Here is a 21211-nt window from a genome sequence, read left to right as displayed (position 1 = left end):
TTGTTTTTATTCTAACGTGGTCGAGGCATTTAGGGTATTTCTATATCATCCTGACACTCTGTTTTAATAGGAGGATGCCTGGATCCCCTTGTTAGGAACAACTTCCTTGTTTGTCAGGAGGAGGGTGGGGAGCAGGGTGGTTAATGAACTGCGGACGAGCAGAGAAGAAAAGGTAAGATTCATGTGATGAAGTCTATCTTGTTTGGATTTCTTGGGCTATGTTCAGTTGAAATGAAGTCTTAAAATTCATATGACATGTTGATTTCTTTCTTTTAGCAGTAGGCGGTTAGGATGATGTGCAGCCCCTGGTGTGGACGAGTCTTGCCTCCCATTCAACTGCAGCCATCGTTGGAAGATGCGGTAAGATTTGAGTTCTACCCCTGTACACTTTCCCAATCTTTTACTTGTCAATTGATGTTTACCTGGTTTGGCCTTGACCTCTTGACTTCCACTGACAGGATGCAGAAGAGAAGGACCCATCCCAAGGAGCAGAAGAGGACCCAGTTCATCAGCCAGAGAGCCTGATAGAGAAGTTTTTTGATTTATCCATCTGTCTCTCTTTCTGTCCCCTCCTTACTCTAACATGACTAACCATCTCCATTCCCGACCTCTACTCTCGCCCCTCTTATGCCCTTTCCCGAAGTAACTGTCCCCTTTTGCTAACTTATTTTTCAAGTACATTTGTGATTTTTGCTAATATTTTGTGAATTTCTTTGAATTTTGGCAATGGTTTTGTGAATTTCTATTTAATTTTTGTAATTGTTTTGATTTTGTACTAATTTTTTGTCAGTTGTATATTTTCAGGGCTTCAGATGAGGGACGACGACAGAAGAGGACTTTGGCCGGCCAAAAGAAAAAGAGGACTCCCTTGCCCAGCTATGAGCAGAAACCAACAATCGCCAGATGGTAAGAACATACTGCATTTGTTGCATTTTCGATTTTTCTCTTGTTTTTATTCTAACGTGGTCGAGGCATTTAGGGTATTTCTATATCATCCTGACACTCTGTTTTAATAGGAGGATGCCTGGATCCCCTTGTTAGGAACAACTTCCTTGTTTGTCAGGAGGAGGGTGGGGAGCAGGGTGGTTAATGAACTGCGGACGAGCAGAGAAGAAAAGGTAAGATTCATGTGATGAAGTCTATCTTGTTTGGATTTCTTGGGCTATGTTCAGTTGAAATGAAGTCTTAAAATTCATATGACATGTTGATTTCTTTCTTTTAGCAGTAGGCGGTTAGGATGATGTGCAGCCCCTGGTGTGGACGAGTCTTGCCTCCCATTCAACTGCAGCCATCGTTGGAAGATGCGGTAAGATTTGACTTCTACCCCTGTACACTTTCCCAATCTTTTACTTGTCAATTGATGTTTACCTGGTTTGGCCTTGACCTCTTGACTTCCACTGACAGGATGCAGAAGAGAAGGACCCATCCCAAGGAGCAGAAGAGGACCCAGTTCATCAGCCAGAGAGCCTGATAGAGAAGTTTTTTGATTTATCCCTCTGTCTCTCTTTCTGTCCCCTCCTTACTCTAACATGACTAACCATCTCCATTCCCGACCTCTACTCTCGCCTCTCTTATGCCCTTTCCCGAAGTAACTGTCCCCTTTTGCTAACTTATTTTTCAAGTAAATTTGTGATTTTTGCTAATATTTTGTGAATTTCTTTGAATTTTGGCAAGTTTTGTAAATTTCTCTTTAATTTTTGTAATTGTTTTGATTTTGTACTAATTTTTTGTCAGTTGTATATTTTCAGGGCTTCAGATGAGGGACGACGACAGAAGAGGACTTTGGCCGGCCAAAAGAAAAAGAGGACTCCCTTGCCCAGCTATGAGCAGAAACCAACAATCGCCAGATGGTAAGAACATACTGCATTTGTTGCATTTTCGATTTTTATCTTGTTTTTATTCTAACGTGGTCGAGGCATTTAGGGTATTTCTATATCATCCTGACACTCTGTTTTAATAGGAGGATGCCTGGATCCCCTTGTTAGGAACAACTTCCTTGTTTGTCAGGAGGAGGGTGGGGAGCAGGGTGGTTAATGAACTGCGGACGAGCAGAGAAGAAAAGGTAAGATTCATGTGATGAAGTCTATCTTGTTTGGATTTCTTGGGCTATGTTCAGTTGAAATGAAGTCTTAAAATTCATATGACATGTTGATTTCTTTCTTTTAGCAGTAGGCGGTTAGGATGATGTGCAGCCCCTGGTGTGGACGAGTCTTGCCTCCCATTCAACTGCAGCCATCGTTGGAAGATGCGGTAAGATTTGACTTCTACCCCTGTACACTTTCCCAATCTTTTACTTGTCAATTGATGTTTACCTGGTTTGGCCTTGACCTCTTGACTTCCACTGACAGGATGCAGAAGAGAAGGACCCATCCCAAGGAGCAGAAGAGGACCCAGTTCATCAGCCAGAGAGCCTGATAGAGAAGTTTTTTGATTTATCCCTCTGTCTCTCTTTCTGTCCCCTCCTTACTCTAACATGACTAACCATCTCCATTCCCGACCTCTACTCTCGCCCCTCTTATGCCCTTTCCCGAAGTAACTGTCCCCTTTTGCTAACTTATTTTTCAAGTAAATTTGTGATTTTTGCTAATATTTTGTGAATTTCTTTGAATTTTGGCAATGGTTTTGTGAATTTCTATTTAATTTTTGTAATTGTTTTGATTTTGTACTAATTTTTTGTCAGTTGTATATTTTCAGGGCTTCAGATGAGGGACGACGACAGAAGAGGACTTTGGCCGGCCAAAAGAAAAAGAGGACTCCCTTGCCCAGCTATGAGCAGAAACCAACAATCGCCAGATGGTAAGAACATACTGCATTTGTTGCATTTTCGATTTTTCTCTTGTTTTTATTCTAACGTGGTCGAGGCATTTAGGGTATTTCTATATCATCCTGACACTCTGTTTTAATAGGAGGATGCCTGGATCCCCTTGTTAGGAACAACTTCCTTGTTTGTCAGGAGGAGGGTGGGGAGCAGGGTGGTTAATGAACTGCGGACGAGCAGAGAAGAAAAGGTAAGATTCATGTGATGAAGTCTATCTTGTTTGGATTTCTTGGGCTATGTTCAGTTGAAATGAAGTCTTAAAATTCATATGACATGTTGATTTCTTTCTTTTAGCAGTAGGCGGTTAGGATGATGTGCAGCCCCTGGTGTGGACGAGTCTTGCCTCCCATTCAACTGCAGCCATCGTTGGAAGATGCGGTAAGATTTGACTTCTACCCCTGTACACTTTCCCAATCTTTTACTTGTCAATTGATGTTTACCTGGTTTGGCCTTGACCTCTTGACTTCCACTGACAGGATGCAGAAGAGAAGGCCCATCCCAAGGAGCAGAAGAGGACCCAGTTCATCAGCCAGAGAGCCTGATAGAGAAGTTTTTTGATTTATCCCTCTGTCTCTCTTTCTGTCCCCTCCTTACTCTAACATGACTAACCATCTCCATTCCCGACCTCTACTCTCGCCTCTCTTATGCCCTTTCCCGAAGTAACTGTCCCCTTTTGCTAACTTATTTTTCAAGTAAATTTGTGATTTTTGCTAATATTTTGTGAATTTCTTTGAATTTTGGCAAGTTTTGTAAATTTCTCTTTAATTTTTGTAATTGTTTTGATTTTGTACTAATTTTTTGTCAGTTGTATATTTTCAGGGCTTCAGATGAGGGACGACGACAGAAGAGGACTTTGGCCGGCCAAAAGAAAAAGAGGACTCCCTTGCCCAGCTATGAGCAGAAACCAACAATCGCCAGATGGTAAGAACATACTGCATTTGTTGCATTTTCGATTTTTCTCTTGTTTTTATTCTAACGTGGTCGAGGCATTTAGGGTATTTCTATATCATCCTGACACTCTGTTTTAATAGGAGGATGCCTGGATCCCCTTGTTAGGAACAACTTCCTTGTTTGTCAGGAGGAGGGTGGGGAGCAGGGTGGTTAATGAACTGCGGACGAGCAGAGAAGAAAAGGTAAGATTCATGTGATGAAGTCTATCTTGTTTGGATTTCTTGGGCTATGTTCAGTTGAAATGAAGTCTTAAAATTCATATGACATGTTGATTTCTTTCTTTTAGCAGTAGGCGGTTAGGATGATGTGCAGCCCCTGGTGTGGACGAGTCTTGCCTCCCATTCAACTGCAGCCATCGTTGGAAGATGCGGTAAGATTTGACTTCTACCCCTGTACACTTTCCCAATCTTTTACTTGTCAATTGATGTTTACCTGGTTTGGCCTTGACCTCTTGACTTCCACTGACAGGATGCAGAAGAGAAGGACCCATCCCAAGGAGCAGAAGAGGACCCAGTTCATCAGCCAGAGAGCCTGATAGAGAAGTTTTTTGATTTATCCCTCTGTCTCTCTTTCTGTCCCCTCCTTACTCTAACATGACTAACCATTTCCATTCCCGACCTCTACTCTCGCCTCTCTTATGCCCTTTCCCGAAGTAACTGTCCCCTTTTGCTAACTTATTTTTCAAGTAAATTTGTGATTTTTGCTAATATTTTGTGAATTTCTTTGAATTTTGGCAATGGTTTTGTGAATTTCTCTTTAATTTTTGTAATTGTTTTGATTTTGTACTAATTTTTTGTCAGTTGTATATTTTCAGGGCTTCAGATGAGGGACGACGACAGAAGAGGACTTTGGCCGGCCAAAAGAAAAAGAGGACTCCCTTGCCCAGCTATGAGCAGAAACCAACAATCGCCAGATGGTAAGAACATACTGCATTTTCGATTTTTCTCTTGTTTTTATTCTAACGTGGTCGAGGCATTTAGGGTATTTCTATATCATCCTGACACTCTGTTTTAATAGGAGGATGCCTGGATCCCCTTGTTAGGAACAACTTCCTTGTTTGTCAGGAGGAGGGTGGGGAGCAGGGTGGTTAATGAACTGCGGACGAGCAGAGAAGAAAAGGTAAGATTCATGTGATGAAGTCTATCTTGTTTGGATTTCTTGGGCTATGTTCAGTTGAAATGAAGTCTTAAAATTCATATGACATGTTGATTTCTTTCTTTTAGCAGTAGGCGGTTAGGATGATGTGCAGCCCCTGGTGTGGACGAGTCTTGCCTCCCATTCAACTGCAGCCATCGTTGGAAGATGCGGTAAGATTTGACTTCTACCCCTGTACACTTTCCCAATCTTTTACTTGTCAATTGATGTTTACCTGGTTTGGCCTTGACCTCTTGACTTCCACTGACAGGATGCAGAAGAGAAGGACCCATCCCAAGGAGCAGAAGAGGACCCAGTTCATCAGCCAGAGAGCCTGATAGAGAAGTTTTTTGATTTATCCCTCTGTCTCTCTTTCTGTCCCCTCCTTACTCTAACATGACTAACCATCTCCATTCCCGACCTCTACTCTCGCCTCTCTTATGCCCTTTCCCGAAGTAACTGTCCCCTTTTGCTAACTTATTTTTCAAGTAAATTTGTGATTTTTGCTAATATTTTGTGAATTTCTTTGAATTTTGGCAATGGTTTTGTGAATTTCTCTTTAATTTTTGTAATTGTTTTGATTTTGTACTAATTTTTTGTCAGTTGTATATTTTCAGGGCTTCAGATGAGGGACGACGACAGAAGAGGACTTTGGCCGGCCAAAAGAAAAAGAGGACTCCCTTGCCCAGCTATGAGCAGAAACCAACAATCGCCAGATGGTAAGAACATACTGCATTTGTTGCATTTTCGATTTTTCTCTTGTTTTTATTCTAACGTGGTCGAGGCATTTAGGGTATTTCTATATCATCCTGACACTCTGTTTTAATAGGAGGATGCCTGGATCCCCTTGTTAGGAACAACTTCCTTGTTTGTCAGGAGGAGGGTGGGGAGCAGGGTGGTTAATGAACTGCGGACGAGCAGAGAAGAAAAGGTAAGATTCATGTGATGAAGTCTATCTTGTTTGGATTTCTTGGGCTATGTTCAGTTGAAATGAAGTCTTAAAATTCATATGACATGTTGATTTCTTTCTTTTAGCAGTAGGCGGTTAGGATGATGTGCAGCCCCTGGTGTGGACGAGTCTTGCCTCCCATTCAACTGCAGCCATCGTTGGAAGATGCGGTAAGATTTGACTTCTACCCCTGTACACTTTCCCAATCTTTTACTTGTCAATTGATGTTTACCTGGTTTGGCCTTGACCTCTTGACTTCCACTGACAGGATGCAGAAGAGAAGGACCCATCCCAAGGAGCAGAAGAAAAAGGTCTTTCTCAAGGAGTAGAAGCGAGAATTCCATCTTTAGGAGCAAAAGAGAAGGACCCATCCCAATGAGCAGAAGAGAAGGTCTTTTCATTAGGAGCAGAAGAGATGGAGCCATTCTAAGGACATAAGAGGACCCAGTACATCAGCCGCAGGAGGGTTAGGTGCATGGAATTTAATGCAAGAAATTATAGAAGAAAGGGTGATATTCATATTAGAATAGTTGTATTGTCATCGGAAATTTAGGGGGGTTCTGATTTTGAGACAAAATTGTAAATCCTATTGAGCTATTCAGCAAGTTGTTTATTATAGTATTTCTTTGACCCTTGATTTACAGTATTCATGAATCACCGACCCTTGGTTTAATTTTTTTGTTTGCTGAAGAGACTTTAGGATGGACCCGATCCCTTATTGAGAAAAAGTATGTCTTGAACTCAACTGCAGCAATCATTGGAAAATGCATAAGATTCAGTCTGGGATATTGGTCATAGGAGTACTAAGGTCGTTCAACAGAAGATGGGGAGTCCATTGTCCAGCTATGACCAGCAAAAAATGTTGGCCAATGTGGTAATTAACAAGCTGCTTTTGTTGCTCTTTTGGATCCCTTGTTTTAATTGTAACTTGATCAAAACAGCTAGAATTACGCCTTTGGCCATCTATCTTACTTTTTGTGTTAGCAGGAGAATGGTTAGGCAAGTTTCAATCCCAGTGTGAGATATGACTCCATTATTTGTCAGGAGGAGTCTTAAGATTAGGGATCAATTGTGGCAAACCATGGAATAAAGGGTAAGATTCACGTCATAATGCCCGTACTCTCTAGATTTTTGGGTGTTCATCCTTACTATTTTGAGATAGCAACTTCTTTTGATCTCTTGTTTCTCTGTTTTCATTGAGCAGTTTAAGACGGTAAGATGCAATGCAATTTATTGATTGTTATCATTTTTTCCAACTTTACAAGTGTAAGCAATTCTTTGACTTTTTGATATTTTTTTTTAATAGGTCAGGGTTAGATCTAGTGTAGTGCTAGTGTAAATGTCGAGACAAGCTGGTTACTTTCATCTGACAGAAAGAGTACAAAATGTTTGAGGGATCGAGTGTAGCCAACCAAACAATTGATGGTAAAATATTTCATATGTAGATGTGCTTCTGGCTCTCTGAAGACATAGCTCTCCAAGTGTCAAGAAAATCCTTTTAACTTAGACCTTTATATGTTCTTGTTAATACATACAGGGTTGGGCTGGTTTTCATTCTTAAAAGAAGAGTGGACAGTTACCTACCAGCAAAAGTTCAGGGATTGCTTGTGGCCAATCCATGACATGATGGTAAGACACAATGGCACATCTTGCACTGTTTGACTTCTTTAGCTCAACTGAGCCGAGGTTTTCTGATCAAAATTTGTCGATTGTTGTCACCATTGTCATCGTCCTTTTCTTTGTAAACTTTGTACAAATTTATCTTTTCTCCAGAACTTATAGATATTTCCTGGAAGTCTCTCCCCAAAATATTAGGTTTCAAATTGTCAAATTAGAGTATTATTACTACAAAAATGCCCTCAAATAGTTTAAGTTAAAATTTGTGTAAATCAATGCCCTTTAAATCTTAATGGAGCTGTCTCCAGTTTTTTGAAAAAAGGTAGTTTAGAAAAAAAGAACACACTTTGGCTCAGAAAAAATTACAGTGACATTCAGGTGATTGTAAAAGCCTTTGGGCCTCTTGTTTCATAAAAAAAATTGACATTGTTTCTGAAATGCATTGCTTGATTTTATATTGTTGAAGCTCAGTAGTTTGATTGTTTTTATTTTCATAGGTACTGAAGTCTATACTATATCACTTTTTGACTTTTCATTTGTTAAACTGATTTTTTTTTTATTTGATAGAACACTCCCTATGAATCATCTGAGCTGTCTTGATATTTGTGGAAGAAAAAAAGTTGTGCATTCAACAGAATAAATTCATGTTATGGATCATTAGAAACAAAAGGAGAGACATTTATTGTTGAAGGAGATATAGAACTCTATTCTGAACTAGTGTGAAGGATTTGTGACCTTGTATTAAGGAACTGTGAAATTGTGTGAAGAATCTGTGACTTGAATGTAGTGTGAAAGATCTGTGACCTTGTGTGAAAGATCTGTGACCTTGTATGAAGGATCTGTGACCTTGTGAAGAACCTTGACCTTTTGTGAAGTATATTTGTGGCCTTATGAGAAGGTTCTGTTGCCTTGTGTTAAGGATCTGTTACCTTGTGTAAAGGATCAGTGGCCCTATGTGAAGGATCTGTGACCTTGTGTGAAGGATCTCTGACCTTATGTGAAGGATCTGTGACCTTGTGTGAAAGATTTGTGATCTTATGTGAAGGATTTGTGACCTTGTGTGAAGGATTTTTGACGTTATGTGAAGGATCCGTGACTTTGTATGAAGATCTGTGACCTTGTTTGAAGGATCTGTGACCTTGTTTGAAGGATCTGTGACCTTGTGAAAAGGGTTTTGTATTTTCCAGTCTTTGGTCCTTTCTTTCTTTTGTTGATGTTTTGAACAAGAAAAACTTGCTATCATCACCACCAGCAGTTAATTTCCGGATTACACCAGTTGAAATATTAACTAGTTTATAGTTCCAACAAATGAATGCATCCCTAGCATTCCCCTTAGACTTGAATTTATCATTTGCCTTGTACAACATGTGTGACTTTTTAATCATGTTTTTCCCTGGGAAGTTTTTAATGTCAGTGATTGTACACTAGCCTTTGATGTTTAATACTATTTGGAAAGTTTAGGACGGGTACAGTATAACAATTTTTGTGTTATGTAGTATTAGCAAAAATTAATTGCCCTAACAACATGTAAACAATGTTACGGAAATGTCTTGTTAGTAAGTTTTAGTTATTTAGGCTGTTGCCAAAATTTTTTGCAGAATATATTGCATGGGCATACATTCGATTATTGAAGGGGTATTATTAAATGGTCACTTTGTAGTGCACATGTACACTGTCCTGAGGAAGTCAAGTTTTTTATCAATATAAATTTATGTCTATATTGCAAAATCCAGGAAAATATTGTTTAATAATTAAATAGAGTGAGGTTCCGCCACTCAAATTTTTGCTTACTCTGCATTTGCCGCGGATACACAGGTTTCCATCATTTTTTTTTCAAATTTTAAAAGATTTTTTAATATATGGTTTTTCCTGGGCGGCAGAGGAGGCTTATTTTATTTTTGGATGCATTTTAATGTGCACTTTGTTATAAATATGCAATGTTGTATGAAAACTGCTTTGTTTGCATGTTAATTTCTTTGGAAAATAGACAAGGCCTAAATCTGCATGGTGCTCTGTAATGCAATTTAGGGTTTTTTGATAATTGTATATGTAGGCATAAAGTGTAGTGAAGCGACTGGTCTTCTTCATTCATTATATGTCTGTTTTATGCCTATTTATTTTAACATTTTAATTCACATACAATGTATAATGTGCTACTTAACAATAAATGACATTTGCCCCTAAAATCTTTTCAGAATTATATGTTTAACAGTAGCCATATTCAAATATTCTTTTCAAAGTACATGTACACGTAAAAACATGTAAATTCAATATTCAGTTAAATCTTCATAAATTGTGACAACAAATAAACAATATTGAATAACATGTAAATCTGAGTACTTTTTTCATCGCAGTCATCTTAGAGAGTTTTGTAGTGAAAGCTATTGGAACTTTATATACTTTAAAAAATATAAAACATAACTGCTATAATTCTTCACGGTGTGATAACAAATAAACTAAAATAAATCCAAGGGTTTTTTTTCTTTATGTTGCAGCGATCTGAGAGAGTATTGTGCAATGACTTTGGGAAATCTATAATTATCAAACTTGACACTGACATTTATACTGGTAATCGTTACCTTGTGCAATATACCGGTAAATGAAATTGAGGGTTATTTCTTTTTTCTTCTCCTTTTTTATTGTAGGTAAATAGTTGAAGATGCATGTATCTTTTAATTAATCCTTTGAATTTAAGATATCAAATTGTTTGATGCATTACACAACAATTCAATTAGAGGTATCTCCGAGTATTCAAGATAATTTTCAATGCTGAATTATATTTTACACATTACATTTTCATGATTTTATTAGCAGAAGCACTTAGAGATTCACATCTGTAAACTAAGATTCTTTTCTTTCATGTTTGGTTGGAAATATTGTACACAAATAATATTATGATAAAACAAGTGTACAATGTATGTAAATATTTGATGTATGTTCATCTTGTATTTTGTAATTGCCTAATGAGTATGTAATCTGATAAGCGATATGGCTTAAGGAATGAATAAACAAACCAACAAACTTCATTGTTGATATATAACATAATTCATTTGCAGAATTGATGCACACAATAATTGAATTGTTGCTTTCTTCAAATGAATTAACAAATTCAACAACAGAATCAATAAATTGTAATTCATTATAGAAATCAATAATGCAATTAATTCACACAATATATAATTTATTATTTTTCCCTTCAATTTGTTTCAAAACTTGAGGAGTGGTGCTGATGACAAACAAGGCTTGGCTAATGGTGATGATGTCTACAATTAAATTCAAAATTCCATTAATTCCAATGATGTTTTTATCAATTCCTTTAGAGAGCAGCCACGTCTAAAATGATAAAAAAGTTATTTTCAAATTTTGTCCAGAGGTGTATTAAGATTTTTAAGTGACTAAATTACAAGTTTCTATAGTTCCCTTCAAAAATCAATTTCACAACAATTTTACTTGCATTTATGTCGGGGGTGGGGGGTGGGGGGGGGGGATTTGATTAGTTTTATAAGCCCCAATATAGTCTTCTTTGTTGAAAAAAAAAATGAATCCATCTGATTTTCTTATATCTCAAAACGATTTTTTTAATAGCAGAAAGCAAATTGATTATCTATTTTCTTTTTTTAGTTAAGGATATAATTAAACATGATTAAATAACACAAACTTTTTTTTCAGAAATGAGCAATAAGCTAATGGATTATGTTCAAATAGATAACTTGAATACAAGCTGTTATCCAGAGTAAATGTAAAAATTTGCAAGATTTTATGGAAAATGTTTGCAAAAATTTGCAATTTGCATAGAGTGAATATACAGAAAATATGGTGCAGTCACATTCTTTTTTACGATTTCTTTATTTTCCAGGAATTTACTATTTATATCATTTCTATTCAAATTCAGTCAAAATGATTTTTTTTTTTGACAAGCAAAAAAACCATTTCCCAAACGTGAAGTAAATATGAAGTAAAACTGCAAAACTGTAAGCGTTGTTTTTTGGGGGGCATTTGCAACAAAATAAAATTAATAGATAAGATTTATTATCAACCTTTCTCTCCCTTTTTTCAACCACTTTTTTCTCTCTGAGAAAATGATGTGTAGGCTACAGCCTTTTTGCCTATATGGAATAGACCGTAAATTGTTTACGAACAAGTTTACGGAAAAGTTACAGAATGGTTTAACTATTAAAATCAAGGGCAGACCACTCTGAATTGTCGCATGTTGTTGCATTTTTGGTGTTTGTGAGTTTTGAAAGAAAAGATACAGAATGGCAGAAGAAGATGAAAAGGGATACAGATGGGAAACAGAATACGAGCGGACTTGGTATATTTTTATTTTTACGGCCTTTTTTCATAAACTTCTTTCATCGTTCCCTTTTTAGTTTCCTGTTATTTTTTATTTTTTTTAATTTGTGAAAATTTATTGGAATGGACCATGTACTCTGAATGATTAAAAAAAAAATCAGTTGTGACATTCAGGCGAGTTCGATCGCCGACGGCCAGATTGCTCAGTTGGTAGAGCACCTAACTAGTGATTCAGGGGGCACGGGTTCGAATTCTGGTCTGGTCCGTCGCATTTCTCCTTTTCTGTGACATTTGGTGTCGTGTCATGCCATGGAAGTGACAGGTGATAGACCTGCCAGGGAAGAGCCTGGGTTGGAGTCTTTGGGGGCAAAGACTCTACGGAGGGAGGAATGTGGTGGTCAGGCAGGTTTTATTGCCTGTGGCGAGATAGATCAGTTGGTAGAGCATCTTACTAGTGATTCAGGGAGCCCAGGTTCTAATCCTGGTCTGATCCATCCATTTTTCTCCTTTCCTTTTACACAGTGTCAGCTTCCCGAATGATAGTATTTATGCTTATGCCAACATTGAATTTTCAAAGGAGTACATATTCATTATGATAGTAGTAGTACTGTACATAATAAACTGCTTTATATATACAAAACCAGGTGACATTTTAGATCATGAGAGAAAGAGAGAGAGAGAGAGAAAGAGAGAGATCCTTTAGCTCCTCTTCAGCATTTGAATTACTTTGCTTTGAAAAGATAATCAAGGCACAACCTTAAAGAAAGATATTTTATCATTGAATTTCTGAAGAACATATGTCCTCCATTTATTTCAACTCTACTCATACTAATAGTATATACAGTCTAGATGAACTCAAAAAAATATAGTAAACCCCGAAAACCAAGTCTTTGGCACCATCAAGCATTGTAGTAATAGATTAGTGTTTCCAGTGTAAACAAATCCCTTGTTGATGGCTTTCTCCACATAAATGGGCATATTTTGGCTCTGTTTAGTACTTTATGACTTTTTTTTCAATTTTGTTGAATGGATAAATAGTTACATAAAATGTTTTTATGGAAACTCACTTATGTCTCACTTCTGTCCTTTGTATGTCATGACTTGGATAGATACAACTTTTACTTTGTGTAAGATTTATTTTCTTAATGTCCTTGTCAGCTTTATTTTATTTTAATGTCATTTCTGCAACAAAGATCACAAAAGATAGGGTTACACTTGTACCAAATTTTATTCATACACTACTACATTACCCTTATTTGACTATACTGTATCAAAAAGGGGGTGGGGGGGGCAGCCTTTCAATGAACATTTTCAATAGTAAAAGGTTATGTTTGGTTATGTTTGGAAAAAAATGGGAGTTCCCAAAGATCTATAGATAAGGCCTGTAAGGCCAAGGATCATCAAACCTTGTCACTTGATGCATCCTAGGACCTCAGAATATGTTGAACCAGAGGAGGTCACTGTGACCTGCTTTTTGCATTTTGTCATTATTTATGGTCAAATCTTTATATCTTTGATGCTGAGAGGCCTAGGATTATCAAGCCTTGTCAGTTGATGCATCTTGAAGGCCTTATAGTGTGTAAAACAGAAAGTAGGTTTCAATGACCTAATTCCTGAATTTAACATCTATTTATTTTTTAAACATTTTAGCTAAATATTTTACATACTACGAGGTTTAGAATCATTAAACCTTGTCTGTTGATGCATCCTGGTGCCTTAGAGTCCTGTAGATTTGCCAAATCAAAAGTAGGTCACAGTGACACTGTTGTGCAATTTATTGGAAGAGCAATTCTAGGTCCTTTGTCCCCTTGTTTTATGAAGTTTTGGAATAATTCTTTCATTTACAGGGAAGCTATTCAAGAAGATGAGAAAGGCTCGCTACAAGCTAGTGTGGATGATATTGTCAGTAAAGCCAAGAGGAGGAAACTCCTGGAGAAAATCAGTAATGTCAGACTTGGTATGGTAAGTAGATATAATCATCTGGAAAATTAGTAATGTCAGACTTGGTATGGTAAGTAGATATAATCATATGGAAAATTAGTAAATCAGACTTGGTATGGTAAATATATATAATCAGCTGGAAAATAAGTAATGTCAGACTTGGTATGGTTAGTAGATATAATCATCTGGAAAATCAGTAATGCAGACTTGGTATGGTAAGTAGATATAATCATATGGAAAATCAGTAATGCAGACTTGGTATGGTAAGTAGATATAATCATCTGGAAAATCAGTAATGCAGACTTGGTATGGTAAGTAGATATAATCATCTGGAAAATCAGTAATGCAGACTCGGTATGGTAAGTAGATATAATCATCTGGAAAATCAGTAAATCAGACTTGGTGTGGTAAGTAGATATAATCATATGGAAAATCAGTAAATCAGACTTGGTGTGGTAAGTAGATATAATCATCTGGAAAATCAGTAATGCAGACTTGGTATGGTAAGTAGATATAATCATCAGCATAATGAAATGATGTTCTGCTGTTCTGATTGAAAAAAAAATTCCAGTCATTAATGTTATCAAAATAATTTAGACTTCATTTCATTATTGTTTATCTACTCTTTGTTTATGCCTCTTTCTACCAGTATCTTTTTTTTCAGATGAGACATTTATTTCTTATTATTGACATCTCAGAAGCCATGAGTGACCAAGATCTGAAACCTACTCGTCTCTTATCAACGTTAAAAGTAGGAACAATATGTCTGATATACATGTATATCTATTACATGTACAAGTAAAATAAGATTTAACCAAAAATCATTATCATTTGTAGAAATGGGTATAAATGCAAATTAAAATGATCTTGTAAGTAGATTATCAGGGGTAATTTATGATAATTGTTTTTTTTTTTCTTTTTTTTAATTCAGCTTTTGGAGTATTTTGTTGAGGAATATTTTGATCAAAATCCAATCAGTCAACTAGGTATCATTATCACAAAGAACAAAAGAGCAGAGAAGATTTCAGAGCTGGGAGGTAAGACTTTAACAAGACAGCTAAAGCAAGAAGTTTAGCTTCTTAATAGCCATACTGCTTAATAGCCATACTGCTTGTACATTTAAAACTTGAACATTAAAAAAAAACAAGTTATAAAAGGAGAACTTGAATTAAATGGATACATGTACAGTAAAATGTGGTAAAAGCGAAGTCCTGGGGACTTGCAAATTTACTTTGCTACATGTTTATCTGTGTTTCATTATATCTGTATATCAATTTTGTTAATTAAAGTATATATAGCGAATTCACAATATTTATGTTTTCCTTCAAGTATGACTACCAAATAATTTCTTGGAAGTATTAAATACAAAGCTTAGCTTACCTTTGAGTATTTAAGTTTTTGGATCAACTGAATTTCAAATGTAAATACTTAACACTAAATATTTCAAGCTCTATATTTTAACAAAACATTTTTTTTGAAAATTAATGGAAAAAGATGTAAATTTTGTGATTTTTATACTCCATGGGATACAAAATCAGTTTGCAATCTCCATAAATTTGCTATATCAGAGTTCATTATAAGTGTAAATTTTACAAGCAATTGTTAACTACACAGGGGATTCCAAAAATCTTTGCTATATCCATAAATTCAATCTATTAAATTCTATCCATGTTTGTACTAAATGAGTTTTACTGTAGCAACTTCATAACAATGGTTCCATGAATGTAATATTGAAGAGAATGTTGCTAAATAACCTTTATTTTCTTCTTCAGGAAATCCTAGAAGACATATATCCATGTTACAGAGCCTAGCTGATCAGGTGTGTCATGGTGAACCTTCTCTTCAGAACTCATTAGAACTGGCTAATCAAACTCTCAGGTATATACTAAATCATGTGTCACTGGGTAAATCAATTTTTCTCTATCTTACAAAAAAAAAGTAAACAAAGAATCTTTAACTTTGCTATTTATGAAGGACACATACTAGCAATTATTTATATAGAAAGATTTAGCTGCAGGTCTGTAGCTCACTGGTCTAAAAAAAATTGGTATGGACCACCTGTCTTTCATCCAAATTATTTTTCAGACCAGTGAGCTACAGACCTGTATCTAATATCTATATAGAAATTTGAATCTATTGTATTTTTCCTCTCATTCGAAATTAAGCTAATGTTATTTAAAAAAGAGCATATCTTGATATAGAGGGAAACAAATAGTCTTTGAATCTGTTTAGAAAAAAAAGTGAAATTTTCCAGATTACATTATTTGTCAGTTGCATTTTTTGAATACCCAAACTGTCTATATACTGCTTGTTATAATTATGACATGTATTCTGTTTGATTTGAAGACATATGCCTGGACATGCCAGCAGAGAAGTCTTAGTGGTGCTGGGTAGTCTGACAACATGTGACCCCGAGAATATACACAGCACTATCTCCGTAAGTTTACAATAGTAGTCTGATGACATGTGACCCTGAGAATATACACAGCACTATCTCCGTAAGTTTACAATAGCAGTCCGACGACATGTGACCCTGAGAATCTCCATAAGTTTACAATAGCAGTCCAACGACATGTGACCCTGAGAATATACACAGCGCTATCTACAAAGGTTTACAATAGTAGTCTGACAACGTGACCCTGAGAATATACACAGCGCTATCTACAAAGGTTTACAATAGTAGTCTGACAACGTGACCCTGAGAATATACACAGCACTATCTCCGTAAGTTTACAATAGTAGTCTGATGACATGTGACCCTGATAATATACAGAGCACTATCTTCGTAAGTTTACAATAGTAGTCTGATGACATGTGACCCTGAGAATATACACAGCACTATCTACATAAGTTTACAATAGTAGTCTGATGACATGTGACCCTGAGAATATACACAGCACTATCTACATAAGTTTACAATAGTAGTCTGATGACATGTGACCCTGAGAATATACACAGCACTATCTCCGTAAGTTTACAATAGTAGTCTGATGACATGTGACCCTGAGAATATACAGAGCACTATCTCCGTAAGTTAACAATAGTAGTCTGATGACATGTGACCCTGAGAATATACACAGCACTATCTCCATAAGTTTACAATAGTAGTCTGATGACATGTGACCCTGAGAATATACAGAGCACTATTTCCGTAAGTTTACAATAGTAGTCTGATGACATGTGACCCTGAGAATATACACAGCACTATCTCCGTAAGTTTACAATAGTAGTCTGATGACATGTGACCCTGAGAATATACACAGCACTATCTCCGTAAGTTTACAATAGTAGTCTGATGACATGTGACCCTGAGAATATACAGAGCACTATTTCCGTAAGTTTACAATAGTAGTCTGACGACATGTGACCCTGAGAATATACACAGCACTATCTCCATAAGTTTACAATAGTAGTCTGATGACATGTGACCCTGAGAATATACACAGCACTATCTCCATAAGTTTACAATAGTAGTCTGATGACATGTGACCCTGAGAATATACACAGCACTATCTCCGTAAGTTTACAATAGTAGTCTGATGACATGTGACCCTGAGAATATACACAGCACTATCTACATAGGTTTACAATAGTAGTCTGACGACATGTGACCCTGAGAATATACAGAGGACTATCTCCGTAAGTTTACAATAGTAGTCTGATGACATGTGACCCTGAGAATATACACAGCACTATCTCCGTAGTTTTACAATAGTAGTCCGGGATAGATCGGGTGTGTCTGTTATACCTGTGCACACTTGGATTTCATGGTATTCAAAATTAAAAGTATCAGTTTATTTAAAAGTACGAGGGTTGTTAGAAAAGTTCGCGGACACATTGATTTACGGAAAATCTATTGTGTACTGTGAAGTATGACTTATGTCTGATTAAAATCCTATCTTTTGTTTATTAGTATGTAAAAAATCAGGTCCATTTACTAAAATTTTGAAAAATTACAACAATTTTTACTATGCGGTCATAGGATACACGGAGCATTCACTTGACGTTAAGTGACGTGATAATCACATTTCAATCCCTTTGAGCTTTTTCATAGTTCTAAATATCTTTCATTTCTTTTGAATTTTCTTGTCTTTTTTCTACTTAAAAGTTAAATATCTATATCAAGACATGTTACTTTTCTTCTATAATGTCTTTTGTGTTGTTTCGGACATTAGTGAGATCTTAAAATAATAGTCTACGCAGTTAAGAGGTCAGGTATGGAAACAATGCGAAATCCATAGCCACAACGTCCATGCGATAAGTGGGGTATTGAGGTATCGGTGGAGTTGATCATTAAAAATGTTAATTGTTCCATTCTTATAAAGCTACTACATTTTGAATACTTTTGTCCTTTGTACGTGTAGGCAATTTCCAGCAATCTAGAAGTATTTTAGCTTATTTTAGACATTTTCCTGTCTGCACACATAATTTTTTAGTAGCTCGGTGCTCCATGACGTTCCATGAGGTTCCCATTCTTAACTTTGTTTTTACGCATTGATTATTTATAAATGGCTATAAAAAGTCATACAACATCCAATTTAATTCAAAATTTCGGAAAGTGACGTTTTATGAATACTCTAGCGACAGGTAAAATAACATAATGCTTTCTGCGCTACAACTGTGCAATTTTTGATTTCAATAAAAAGTCTATGTAATGTAAACGTGCGAAAAGTAGCATGCTCCATAAAGCATGTTTTATCAAAATAATATAGCTGCATATTTTTTAAGGATCACCGGAAAATACCAAATCTTTGTATATTTATTGGAAAATAGGTAAAGTTTTTATCTGGAGAGTTTAACCGGTCTCATGGAAATAGCGCGCTCACAACAGAACTTGTCCGCGAACTTTTCTAACAACCCTCGTATGCTTCCAGTATGCTTTAATAAAAATAATCATTTTTGTCAGTGGCTTTAAATTTAATATTTCTTAGTCTATCAAGAGTTTAGACTATTTCATGGGTATATTTTCAGTATATTTTTACTCTATTGGATTCCAGGTCCTTAAAGATGGAAATGTTAGATGTTCCGTCATAGGTTTGGCAGCAGAGGTGTGCATCTGTAAAAAGTTATGCAAGGAAACACATGGTAAAATTTCCAATTAACACAGTGTTTTAACAATATTGATTCATGAACAATTAGAATCATTTAGGATTCTTTTTCATTCATAATGATATTTTTATCTTCTTTGTAAGTCTATCAAGAGTTTAGACTATTTCATGTTGCATTTAGTTGAATTAGAGCTGTTGTTTAACTGTCTTCGTCCCCCTGTATTTAGGTAGCTACAATGTAATTCTGGACGAGAGTCATTATAAAGATCTCCTTACACACCATGTCACTCCTCCACCAGCTACGGTCAGTATCCAGTAGTAAATGGCTGGCTGTTCTTGTCATCATATTATAATTATATCACTGTCAACTCTATCATCTCATATTCTGTTGTTTTTTTTTCTATAGGCAAACACAGAGTCATCACTCATCAGAATGGGTATGGTTCAAAAATATGGCTTAAAATGGATTTTAAACATTTGTCTAAGAGAAAGGAAACTTTTAATCCTATTTTTAGGTCACCTGAGTCACTCAGGTGATCTAGTGCTTTCTGTTTTTGTCCATCATCATTTGTCACCTGTTCAGTTGTCCATTAAACGTTTTCAGCTTCTTCTCTGGAATGGCTTGGCCAACGGTATATAGCATCTATGGGCAATGGTGAAAAGAACTTCATGGTCTTTGCCCCCCTTTTGGGCCTGAGAAGTGGGGCCAAAACCATCAAATTAATGCAATCTTCAAAAATTTTATTTACTGATTTATTTCTGTTGTTCAGAGCAATATATCCTCATCTATCAATTTATTCATTCTAACATATACAAGTAGTTATTAAATTGCCATTCTATGGATCCTTTACAGGGTTGTATTATACTCAGGTGACCATGTAGGCCCTTGGGCCTCTTGTTAACTGTCAAAATTATTTCAGTGTATTAGGCATATTGGTAATCCAAAAATCTGCTTTGGGGTCTGGTAGTTTGTATCTCTAGGGAATATTATACATAAAGATAAGCAACATATTTGTAAGGAAGAAAATGTGTTTAAAAAAATAAATTGAACTCTATGTAGAAGTTGTTGACATTGAAGATTTCTATGCAGAGATTTTGTTACAGGTTTTCCTCATCATCAACTCAGTTCAGACAAAGAAGAGAGACCATCCATGTGCATGTGGTACAATGTCAAAGATTTTTTGCCCCTTCTAAGATGAACCATTTGTTATTTCACTGCTTAGAGATTAACAGAGTTACTGCCCTTTGAATATTTTCTCATCTTAAAAACTAGTCACTTTTAAAAACTTTTTATTATCTTTAAAAATTATGAATGTTATATAAAACTTTCAAAATTCTCACATCGTCTTTTTTTTAATTTAATTTTTTTTTTCCTATATTACAGTCATCTTGACAGCAAGAATGGCCAGGGCTTCAGTAGCACAGGGTATTTCTGTCCCCAGTGTAAAAGTAAATACTGTGAACTGCCCATTGAATGCAAGGCATGTGGTGAGTATAATGACATATTTTTAAGTTTTCATTAATAGTCATATCTATACAGTCAGTAATTTTGTTGAAATTTCAGGCCTAACTTAGACATATCTATACAGTTTAAGTCAGTGATTTGGTTGAAATTCCAGGCTTAACGTAGACTTATCTATACAATTAAGGGGATGAAGGACACATGGTCACACAACTCTGTTTAACTACGTCATAGTCTCCGTTTATATAAGTGCAAAACGTGTAAAGCATCAGTTCATGTATAAATTTTTGACATTTTTTTTACTTTAATTACCAATTTTAAAAATTTAACATTCTTGTAAACATTAACAAATTATGAAAAGATTGATCCACTCCTCTGTTTCCCTAAACTATGCATCCAACAAGTCGGTGACGTCATACACGATCTGTTAGTACAGCAAGATCATACTCAGTGAATACAGGGGCAGTATTATTATGTAAAAACAGGTCATATTCAGTATATGATAAAATATTTTGAGAAACGTGGAACACAAAAACTATTTTTGCATGGCTGATGATGGAAATCTTATGTAGGTATATCATATTTAGCTTATTTAGCTTATGTGTGACATCATAGTTGATTTTTCCCGTACTTGAGAAATGTTAACATGACACGTTTTTGTCATGCTTATGTCCTCTTTAACGATGTCCTGTGTAATATTGAGGTCAGCTTCACCACTCGGAATTTGTACTGTTAATCAGTAATTTGAAGGACTTGCATTTCAACGTAAATTTAAAAATATTGAATGATAGAATTTTTTGTAAATTACGTTTTTTGTTGTTTAAGTTGTCTTAAAAAGTATGTAATTTTCCCTATCCAGATGCAGTGTGATAGAAGAAACTTGCTTTTTCGAATTTTAAACCCTATTCATACTCTGAAATATTTTAAAAGATACATGTCCAGGCCATCATTAAAAATATCTTTGTTTCCCCTAACCTGACCCTAAAATTTCAAGTTGG

The 21211-nt window shown here is 35.8% G+C and overlaps 1 protein-coding gene across 2 annotated transcripts in view; it reads left to right on the top strand.

The window, feature by feature from the left end:
• Window positions 1–21211, top strand: part of LOC133205471 (general transcription factor IIH subunit 2-like) — an 81202-nt gene that overhangs the window by 52990 nt on the left and 7001 nt on the right. Inside the window, exons 2-12 of one of the 2 annotated variants that reach the window (XM_061341294.1) lie at window positions 11719–11781; window positions 13610–13724; window positions 14368–14454; window positions 14635–14740; window positions 15476–15581; window positions 16050–16140; window positions 18701–18788; window positions 18979–19055; window positions 19158–19188; window positions 19856–19913; window positions 20136–20239. In XM_061341294.1, coding sequence (XP_061197278.1) covers window positions 11726–11781; window positions 13610–13724; window positions 14368–14454; window positions 14635–14740; window positions 15476–15581; window positions 16050–16140; window positions 18701–18788; window positions 18979–19055; window positions 19158–19188; window positions 19856–19913; window positions 20136–20239 — 919 coding nt within the window. In that variant the 5' untranslated portion in view covers window positions 11719–11725. Of the gene's footprint in view, window positions 1–11693; window positions 11782–13609; window positions 13725–14367; window positions 14455–14634; window positions 14741–15475; window positions 15582–16049; window positions 16141–18700; window positions 18789–18978; window positions 19056–19157; window positions 19189–19855; window positions 19914–20135; window positions 20240–21211 lie in introns of those variants that run through there. The other variant, XM_061341293.1, reaches the window with a different exon arrangement.

Source organism: Saccostrea echinata, unplaced genomic scaffold, assembly GCF_033153115.1.
Source record: "Saccostrea echinata isolate AGI-Se365-2 ecotype Australia unplaced genomic scaffold, CSIRO_AGI_Sech_v1 ptg000054l, whole genome shotgun sequence".
NCBI lineage: Eukaryota > Metazoa > Mollusca > Bivalvia > Ostreida > Ostreidae > Saccostrea > Saccostrea echinata.
Note: the sequence above shows the minus strand (reverse complement) of the source record. Positions and strands in the feature narration are given on the sequence as shown.